We start from the raw sequence: 11,240 nt of genomic DNA on the forward strand, positions 1-11,240 counted from the left end.
ACAGAAGTTGCATAAATCAATTTGACCCAAATCACTTAAGTCTGATACTACATTCCACCAGGTTTATCTTAAACCAGTTTAGGGCATTTTGAAACTGGTTTAATGTGCACTGAACTTTTGTTCTATTACAAGTTTAAACCAGTTTCTAATCACTTAAACTAGTTTATGTGTAACTCCTGTCCCTAGCCTTAATGCTAAACTTCCTTTTGAGGCAACATAAATCAATGTCCCTATTTTCACAGATCCTGCAAGTAGAACTTAAGACAAACATTTCCTAAAGTAGTTTAAAATTTTTGAGATTTCAGTTTTTCACAGACCACGTTTAAATGTCTCAAGACTAGGCTTCAGAAGTCTTGAGTTCTCATAGCTCCAGTTATAAGCAACAAGCGCTTCAGATTTTCAGTTTCCCTCTGAAAACTTCAGACCCTAAATGTGTAATGCTGGGCATCCAAAAATTACAGACAGCTTTTCTCAGTTTGGAGTGATATGACATGTTCAAGCTCACTTTCTGAGCCAGGAGTAGAATTCAGAATCCTCCTCGTTCCCCAGGTTGTACTTCCCTTTTAAGGAATTATATTAAATATGTGATCTCATATGATAGCAATTTTCATGCCTTAAATAAAAGTTAAATACCCATAAAGCATCACTATCTGAACCCTAGCTAACCAGATTCAAGGGCCCATTGTAGTTAGTGGTAGTTTGTAGGGCTGTGCAAAGCTTCGATCCCTGATTGGATTTGGCAGAGATGATGGTGGGGAAGATGGAGTGTCCCACAGAAGCACAGGTAGCTCCCCAGCATGCTCAGCAGCAGACCCAGAAGTGGACCAGAAACACTTCTTCCGGGTCCACCAGGGAGTGCGCAGGGGGTCCCCTGTGCCCTCTGGCTCAGCGACTGGTGCCTCCTAGGTCTGAGGAGGCATCAGGGTCCCCCCATGGCTAATTGCTGAGCTGGAGGTGCGGCGGAGGCCCCCAGCACGCTCCCCAGCAGTCCCAGAAGTGGACCAGAAGTACTTCCAGTCCACTTCTGGGTTCGCCACCGAGCACGTGGAGGGCTCCCCTGCACTCCTGTGGGATGCTCCATCCGCCCCAGCATCGCAGCATTCACAAGCTGCACTGTTATCTTGAGGTATGTAGAAAACATTTTTAAAGCTGTGTCTGTGTCCAAATCGCTGATTCTCTGAATCAGCATCAAATCTTCAGATTCAGATTTGACTGAATCAAATCAGGGACAATGATCCGAATCAATGAATCGAATCACTGTCCCTGATTTGGGCCATATCCGAATCTAATAGGGTCCATTTCACACACCTCTAGTAGTTTGCCATGCCATTGGGATCAGATCCTATTCATTTTAGTAGAGTTCTGGTAACCACAAGAAGTTGATGGATATGTGCATTTTTTATGTAATTAGGGGAAGCCTGTGGCTTGATTAATTTCTTAAAGGAAAAATGTGGGCTAAGTTAAGGATTTGTAGTACTACCTATGAAGATAAGGACTAGAAGAATTGTCATAACAAATGCACAAGCAGAGGAAAGAGTGGGAATTTCACCATTTGTAAAGAAAATTGTCAGAGTCAAGGCCTTTATGTAAATGAGAATGAAAGCTAATGAAATGTAATTTGTATAGAGAAAGGTTCATGAGTTCAGGAATTATCCTGAGGCAGAAGCAGATCAAGATAAATAGAATGTGGGCTGTACATAGGAATGATGCTGAGAGTCTAGTAAAGTCTGGGAAAAGCTATTAAAGCGGGATATTGGCAGGGGATGCACAGATCCCTTACACAGAATGACTTTGAACATTAGAAAGTAAATATACCTGCAATAAAAGTCATAAACATAAAGACATCACATTAAAGGGCAGCAGTCTATTAGAGCTACAAACCCACGATTTCTGTGGTCATTCCTGAACAGAAAATCATTACTCAGGGTGAGGAAAATGGGCATGAGTGGAAGGAAAAAGAGTAGTCAAGACAGAAGCTGATCATAATGCACCACACATCCAGGAGTCTTTCCTCAGGCCAGATTTCCACTGGAGTCAATTCATTTCCAATGGGAGTTGGAACCACATACGGCTCAGTATTTCCTTTTAGTTATTTTCTTTTACTTCTTCGTCCCTCCTTGTTTTTGCCCATCCTTGGACACAGCAAAACAAACTCTACGTCTGCTGTTCCTATTAATTGCACATTATGGGTCCTGTGGCATGCAGTACTCATTTTCTTGCCATAAACACGCTATGAATGAGCATAGATGCCGCAAAGTAATGATTAGTGCTAGCAGAAAAAAAACTGAGCAGAACTTCTAGCACATTTCAGCTTAAACGCCAGACAGTACTCACATGATCCTCTGTTCACACCCAGAGAACAACCTGCATGGCCCAACACCCAAAGGCAGTACAGGGTTTGATTCAGAGCCCACTTAAGCCAATAGGAGTGGGAGACTTTCCGCTGGCTTTAGTAAGCTCTACATCAAGCACTCAATTCCCAGGTTACTTTGTACCTGTGCCCAAAATCTGGTAGACAGCTTACTTCTAACTGCTTCTATGTCATGTCTGTTTAGTCAAGAATTATCTGTGTTCCCTCCTGTATAAAAGCACCTTGCTCCCATCTAAGTCTATGTCTGCCTTTTCAAGTTCAAAATCCAACCCTCGCGTACTCAGTTGTCCTGCTACCCTCAACATTGTCACATCCACAGAAAGCCCTGACATTTACTTCTTGGCTCATCTATGCAGCGCTGTCTTCTAACCGCAGCTTTCATCTGTGGAGTTACTGCGAACACAAATGGTACAGCAGTATGCAGTACTTCACAGGAAGCAAACAGAGGCAGCACAAGGATATAAATAGTAAATGAATTCATGGCAGATAGTGCCTGGCTCTTCCATCAGCATGCAAAGGAAAAAGAAAGTGCAAGCAGTCTCTGTGCTCCCATCTCCCATTCCTTATGAAGGCCCATAACACAAAGGCAGCCTCTGAGCTGAATGCAGTGATCCTGCAGCAGGTGTTTCCCTTGTCCCTTCACATCTACCCCAAGCACAGAAGTGAGTCCCCACTGCTCTGTCCTAACAAAGTGTCTCGCTCATGAATGTTAACATGCATTATGCCTGTCTGAACAACTTGGATGGTGGGTTCCCCACGCTGACCCAACATGGGCCTTTGTCACGTCTTTTGTCTGAAGGTAACTGAACAGGGCAATCTTGGCCGAGTACAGACAGTCAAGAAGCCCGAAACTGAATCAGTCCAATCTTTGCAGGTTAGTCTAAGCTGCGTAGATTGAACCGATAAGCAAATGAACAGACGTTCACTTTTGATTCTGGAAATGCAGCCACATGCCTGCAGTGGCCCAGGCCAGAAGCTGGGGGGTGCTAGAGCGGACAGCTTGGGCAAAGGTTAGCCCACCCACCCTGCAATGCGAGGTTTGCAGGGGAGGTCTAAAGCATTCTGAGATTTTGGGGGACTATGAGTTAACATGAATCTGGAGGGGATTTGAGATAGGTTAAACTGGTTTACTGAACTTCTAAATCAGTTAAGGTTGATACTACATCTATACCGAGTTATCCTAAACCTGTTTTGGCCATTTTGAAAGCAGTTTATGTACACTGATCTTCTGTTGTATTACACATTTGAATCCGTTTCCAATCACTTATACAGGTTTGTGTGTAATTTCTGTCCCTAGCCCTTAAGAACAATGGGCTACATTTGTTATAAACCTAAACAAGAGCAAATCCCCTGGACCCAAGGCAATTGCTTGCAGTTCCCGAAGCAGAGACTTTGGCCTCATATCGTCCACATAATCCCTTGCTATAGGATAACTAAAGGATATGTTGCAATGTAGAATATCAGCAACTCAAGGTTTTTTTGTGTCACGTTTAGTTTAATTTGGATGCTCTGTATGTGATCCTAATTAGTGGACCCCACACAGAGCATGTGAATTAAAATAAATGTGACATAAAAAACCTTGAGTCACCGATGTTCCTGCTCTTCACTGATTTTTAAGTCAGACTTTAGTCTCTTGAAAAATACTTTGGGACACATTCTGCCTTCGTTTAAGCCACTAGCATCCCATCAATGCCAGATGTGGATGAGACAAAGAGAACTTGGCCCTCCGAATTTGAAACCGTTTCGACTGAATCCCTGCCATTTGGAGCTCATGCGCCACTCTCTGCGGTTCATAAATAATGTGCAGAATGTTCATGTGGGAAAGGAGAGAGATGTGATGACTCACAGAAAATAATCACTGGTGTGAAAAAAATGCATTCTGTGCCTCACATAATTCCAGCAAAATTATTGTTGTGCTGCAAATATTTTTTTATGAATAGGGCTCAGGTGTATTCACTCATCTCTAGCTGTTAAAATTTAATAGCCTGCTGGCTCAGTAATGCTACAGGAGTAGTTTAGCACTTTCATAGGAAACATTTTTTGGCTTGGAAACAGATTCTTTGTACCCCAGGCTTTGGGCCATTTGAGGCTGAACACGTTAACAAAAGTGACCGAGTATCCCCTAGGAAAGAGCGGCAACGTGTTCCACTCTCCTAGTAGAGTCCAAAAACTGATCTGTGAAAGTACACTTGTACTGGCTTCATGTTAGAAAAGGGGTGGGGGTGTAGATTTTACTCAACCAAGAAAGCCCATGGCAAAGCCATCTTTCCCGAAATAAAGTGTTAACAGATTTTAAATGGAAAACTGGTCGCTCATGCGTTGCCTGCTAATCAGCGAGTCTTACCAGTCTCTCTCTCAACCCAGTCTACAGAGGAGAGGAATCTCCTTCATCCCTAACGAGGGGCCTTGGCTATTTAGTTCATGCTGTAGCGACTCATGCTTTTAGCTGTGGATGGCCCTGGTGGACTGCCACAACAGCAGCCATTACGTTCGACTGTCCGCTGCCTGAAGCAGGAGTTTGATATGTGCAAAGACAAATAAGTGTATTACTTGCGTAAGCTTGCCCTTCGGCAACTATGGGGGCTTTTTTGGATTTTCTTTAATTGTTGTGTTTTTACTCGATTGTTTAAATAGTTCTTCCTTTTTTATTCTTCCTTTTAAAGGAGAAGGAAGAGACAATAAATGGAGGAGAGAAAAGACAGGGTTGTTTTGTAACTGCAACGATACTGTGAATATTGAGTGATGATATTTCATGTCAACAATTTTTGTAACTGAGGATACTGAAACAGCAGGTTTCAACATTTTAGTAGAACAGGGATGCAAAGTATTAGTTAAAGGAAGTATGAATAAATTCAGCTTAGATACTTCATGAGTGACGTCTGGAGAAATGTGGCTTATCTGACACGTATTGTAACCGAATTAGTCAAAGGCTCAATGGCTTATTTCTCTTCAGTCAGCACACAGTTGACCATGCTTTGGTAGCTGTTTTTCACGGAAAAAAATGCAGTGAAATGCAGTCATTTCCTGATTTGTCAGCTCTCTAAAATGAAGCCTGAACTGGACACGCTGACTTACCGCAGCTAAAATTTAGCATGAACTTCATAATGTCCTTAAAGGTGAACATGAAAAATTACCATTTTCAAAAGAAAATCTTTCTTCCTTCTTTCTTTTCTTTGATAGTTAGTCTAAAATATGTTGATTATAAATGGTTTGTTAACCTGATTTTCCATTTTTCCCCTTGTTAAATATACCTTAATATGGTGATGCATGGAAAACTTCTGATAAACTGAAGGGGAATTTTTTACCCTTTTGATATGGTTTCAAAATGGCCTGCTTCAGTCTGAACAGAAATCTTAGTACACTTTTTTTTCTCTGCACCTGCTTCCACCCCTCCCATCAATGTCAGTGTGAATTTTGTTTCATAGTTGGTAGGGTCGGAAGGGACCTGAGCAGATCATCAAGTCCGACCCCCTGCCATGGGCAGGAAAGGACGCTGGGGTCAAACGACCCCGACTAGGTGATTGTCCAGCCTCCTTCTGAAGACCCCCAGGGGAGAAGCGAGTACTACTTCCCTTGGAAGTTGGTTCCAGATCCTAGCCACCCTGACCATGAAGTAGCGCCTCCTGATGTCTAGCCTGAATCTACTCTCAGTCAACTTATGACCGTTACTCCTTGTTACTCCTGGTAGTGCTCAGGGGAACAGGGACTCTCCCATAGCCTGCTGGTCCGCCTTGGCCAGTTTATAGATGGCCACCAGATCCCCCCTCAGCCTTCTCTTGTGAAGGTTGAACAGCTTCAGGTCCCGTAGCCTCTCATCGTAGGGCCTGCCCTGCTGCCCCCTGATCATGCGAGTGGCCCTCCTCTGGACCCTCTCCATGTTGTCCACATCCCTCCTGAAGTGCGGCGCCCAGAACTGGACACAGTACTCCAACTGCGGCCTGACCAATGCTGCATAGAGGGGCAGGATCACCTCCTTGGCCAACACCTTGTCTGTGGATGCATGACAAGGTACGGTTGGCCTTCCTGACCATGTCCTCACATTTAATCATATGAATCTTCACATTCATGGACTGAAAGGAAACAAAAGAAATTGCTTAGTCCGCAACCTGACAGCACATCTTCTTTGCCTAAGTGTGAACATTTGCTGTACTAATGAACCAGACTAAGCACACTACATGCAACTGAGATTTCCCCATTACCTAACCATTCCAGCTTTCTCAGCAGTGCATAATACCTGCAGGGGGAACAGTTAAAAAGGTTAAGTGCATGCATCCTTGCAAACAGTCTAGGAAGGAACTCCTGGAGTCTGAATTTCAAGAGGGAATCCTGGAAAAAAAAAATCCAAGTTACAGCTTTGAAATATCTGCCAGAAGCACTATCAAGCCAACATTATACAGCAGCAATAATGCATGCAGCTTAGCAAGGGCTGAGCAGCTTTGATGACTCTTAAAAGATATATCTATTTCTAATTATGCACTGGCTCATGTCCACACGCTGAAATCTTCTACAAAGGGACGGCTCGTTAATTACCAGCGAGGATATGATAAAAGTGGGGAGCCCAGTAAGTTGCTTTACAGCAGATTTTCTCACCCCTGACTTTAGCATTCTGAGTGAGCTTGCACTGCTTTCACTCCCACTGTGCACACTAAAGGACATCAGGCTTCATTGAGCAGCTTTATTATCATATATTAACCTTAACAAGGTGGAACAATCTTTTCCGTGGTACAAGGGTAATTAAGCTTTAACACTCTTGGCCTTCCCAATGCTTTGCCAGGCAAAACATGTTAATCATTCCAAAAAATACAGTAAGTCGGCATTCTCCAAAGACTGCTGCATCCAGATCAGTAGATCAGATACTTTATAAGCTCAAGTCCCCAGCTGAATGCCAGATTTTCTCCATAGATGCTTGTGCTGAATTCCCACTGAAGTCAACGGGACCTATGCATAAGCATCTAAAGGCAGAATTTGACCCAGACAAGATTACCATATCATATTTGTTCTTGTCCAGTATGTTAAACAGTTGCCTATGTGAAGCGATTCTGCTTTATATTCCAGTGAGACCGAGGCGGAGATTCTTCCAGAGTAAAGAGCATGTACAACAAAGTTTGTCTTGTGAAAATATTGCTTTATCTAGACCTTTCTCCCCCTTTATTCTCAGATGATGCATACTTACTGCAGGGACTCAATATTGAGGAACTTTATCCAGAGACCTCTAGTTTCATTACATATGATGGGTCAATGACCATCCCACCCTGCTATGAAACAGCAAGTTGGATAATAATGAACAAACCTGTCTACATAACAAGGATGCAGGTAAAGCAAAAGCATTTATTGGATCTAGTATGATCAGCAGAAGAAGAAGATTTTAAACGCATATCTTTGTATTATCACTTGTGCATCAGCTCTTTGGTGCAGCCATCTCTGCATGCAATTTAGGTATATTATGCAAAACCTAACTAAATGGTGGCATGTTAAAAGTAATAAATATTAAATGAAAGACTGAAATAATCGTGGCTTTGTTGCCTTATAAGGATTGCCCAGCTTCAGAAGCCTAATAGGGACCCAGGCCAAGACAAAAATAAGAACATTTAATGAGCAGCAATAGCAGTCTCATGAAGAACTGGGGCAGCAAATTCAAGTAAAAACACAGGCTATGACACAGGTACTTTCAGAAGGGCAGAACTGATGCCAGCATATAGGCAAAGAAGTTGAGATATAGGACATTTGTTCTAAAAAGATGCATTGCAGGCCACAGACAGCAACAGCGCAGAGCAAGCAGAAGGAGCCATATCCATTTCATAGTCAAGACTGCCATATCCAAGGAACACATGGATTGAAAGACTACTACAAGGGGAACATGCCAAAGTGATTCAATTGCTTTAAACCCCACCCTGCTCAGTGAAAGCCTCAGAAATGCACTGATCAAGCTCATCTCCCAGTGCAGTGTTCATCAGTGAGACTCCTACAGATCACTTAGCAGATCTCAGAGCTATTTCCTCACTATGTCAACTTTCAGGGAATATTAAAAACACTGCCTGCCCTCCCCCACCATACTAAAGCAGCAAGAGTAACTTGGTCTGAGAAATATAAGGAAAGGGAGGATGAGAAATCAGCTCTCAAAATAATTTGGGGGTTTCAAATCATATTCACTTCGCAAATAAGATGTCTGAAGGAAGCTTGAAACCCATTTTAACCATGAAGTATTCATTCTGTTCAATTCTGCATGGATTCAGAGAATTAGGACTAATTTAGGAGAATGACACAGTTCAGTGGAAAAAACAGATACATGTTATACATTCTAAACTTCCAAGCAAACATGAAGCACATTTTCTGTAAGAAACATGTTTGTTGCTTTCCAGAAGTAATGTACAAAATGAGGATTCGAAAATGTGTTGGTTGATGTGAATCTGCATTTCTCAGTTACAAGAGGTTTCAGCTGAAAAATTTCAGCCATCTTCATTGCTACTTGTAAAGCCACTACCACTTGTTAGCTAGGTGGTGGGTTGTATGCAAGTGTCCCTAAGGCAAAAACCACCTTCACAATGGGTCACTGGGTAGATATTGGCCCATAAGGGTGTCCTAAGTTAGGAAAGCCCCTTAGAGTACCAGTATGAAGATAACTACAGTGGTGCTAAGCAAAAGAGATGAATCAGAGGATTAAAAGGATTGCAGTCTCCAAAGCTGCTAGCACCATGCCTTTTAGTTCATCTTCCCTGCATCTGCTGCTGCCTCCATGTAGAACTTTGGATTCCTTTTATTTCTTGATCAGCCATAATTTCCTTAAGTAATTTTCATGTACCCTGCAGAGTGTTTTGGGTTACCATGAATGAATGGCCTTTGCCTTTAATGCATCTCTGGAAACTCCCCTTGATACCAAATCACATAAATTTGGTTTAATTTTACTGTATAATACTATATTCTGTTACTTAATTTGGGATGATGGTGTTTACTAATGATGAAGAATAGTATTACAAGTCCTCGTTTTGTATTTTGTGTAGATGCATTCTTTACGACTACTAAGCCAGAATCAACCATCACAGATATTTCTGAGCATGAGTGACAATTTCAGACCAGTCCAGCCTCTCAACAATCGATGTATCCGAACTAATATCAACTTTAGTTTACAGGGAAAAGATTGCCCAAACAATAGAGCACAGAAACTTCAGTATAGAGGTATGTTTTACATACAGCAATCTCAATAATATTTTCTGTGCCTATGCAGAGCTCCCAAAGCATGACTCAAATTATTCACATCGTTATGTGCTGCCCCTTTTGGAGGCAAGTGTATAAATCAATGGTTGCACTGCCAAGACACCTAGAAAAACTCTGTTCCATGGGTTATTTGGTATCTTCACAAGGCAGGCAGGCCTTCAGCTTTACAGTTACATTTTAAAGTATCTCCATAGTACAAACTGAATGTTCTAACTGACCTGGGAAAATGGGGAATGAGTCAGTCCTGATCTCTAATGGGAGTGTGATTGAACTTGAAGGTATAATGCAATCACAAATGCTTATGTTGGGATGGGTTTTCTTCTGTACAACAGACAAATAGAGGACCAGCCCAGTAGCCTGATGATAAAGTTTTGCATGAGCCTGGCTGGGGGCTCACAATTGAGCCATAATATGCCTCAGGCATATCTTAACCTACCAGGATATGAGATTGCTGCAGAGGTCTTCTCAGCATCAAGAGAATGGGTGGGTAAAAAGTGTCAGTTATCAACAATGATCCCCAAGGCAAATGAAGAAAAAGTAATCAATGGGCTAGACCAAAGTATAGGATTTTCTTTCAAGAGTTGAATGATTCTGTTGCACACTTTAAAGTAAAAAAAGCAAGAGAAGAAAGGTCTTATGCAAACCCAATGCACTGAAAAACAATCTGTCCTATTGGACTGTCTAAAACAGTGGTCTCCAAACTTTTTTGATCATGCACCACTATCAGTAAAAAAAATTTGAGCGTGCACCCCCAATATATGTATATTTATATAAATATAAATAGAAGTTCTAATATTTTCTTCCTGCACCCCAATGGATCGTCTTGCACACCCCACTTTGGAGACCACTGGTCTAAAATATTGTTAAATCTGCTATTTAAACATTAAGCTTTAAACACACAGACCTGCCACCACTGCAGAGCCAGAAAAGGGAGTGAAGGCTGATTTAAATTATGTCTTATTGATGGGACACACAAAAGCGAATCAGCATATGAACAGGTGGAATAGGATGTGAATAACCTGAAATGAGGTGTTTCATAGTGATACATGTCCCAACACTTCATTCTAGTTCCTGTCAAGAGAATAATTTCTAACTATAAATTGTTTTCTCTAAAAAGACATCAAAGGAAAGTAGGGCTGGAAGGGACCTCAGAAGGACACCTAGTCCAGCCCCCAGACGCTGCAGGTGCAAATAAGAATCAAAATGTAATTCCACTAGAAGTCATTTCATGTCACTGCCAGGGTCTGATATGAACAGAGTAAAATAGTAAATAAAGAATTGCAGGACATGTTGCAAGGAGCCAACATATATTCCTGCTCTGAAAGGTAACTCCATAAAACTGGTATCAGGAGGGTCCGGGCTGATTATCTTTCAGCAGTTTAAATTGAGCAGATGTGATGTGGAAAAGTAAAATTATGATTTTTTCCAGCTGTCGAGCCAGCAAACTCTTACTGTCAGGCTGGTTTCTTCATTACCAATAGCATATGCTATGCATTTTGAGCCTACTTGGGGATCTTTGTTCATGCTACTGCACTTGGAATACAATCCAACTCCCTCACCCAGAGCTGCTCTTTCTGCAGAGATCGCAAGAATAAACGTTAATAAAAAAAAAAAAAACGTATAGCCTTAAAAGTGAAAAGATGTACATGTAGCAGAC

General features: G+C 41.9%; 1 protein-coding gene across 1 annotated transcript in view; it reads left to right on the top strand.

The window, feature by feature from the left end:
• Positions 1–9,588, top strand: part of CA10 (carbonic anhydrase 10) — a 445,670-nt gene extending 436,082 nt beyond the window's left edge. Inside the window, exons 7-8 of the mRNA XM_019517280.1 lie at positions 7,530–7,684; positions 9,370–9,588. Of these exons, the coding sequence (XP_019372825.1) occupies positions 7,530–7,684; positions 9,370–9,573 (359 nt within the window). The 3' untranslated portion in view covers positions 9,574–9,588. The remainder of the gene's footprint in view (positions 1–7,529; positions 7,685–9,369) is intronic.
• Positions 9,589–11,240: the final 1,652 nt, after the last annotated feature.

Source organism: Gavialis gangeticus, unplaced genomic scaffold (genome assembly GCF_001723915.1).
Source record: "Gavialis gangeticus isolate Ggan-Ray unplaced genomic scaffold, GavGan_comp1, whole genome shotgun sequence".
NCBI lineage: Eukaryota > Metazoa > Chordata > Crocodylia > Gavialidae > Gavialis > Gavialis gangeticus.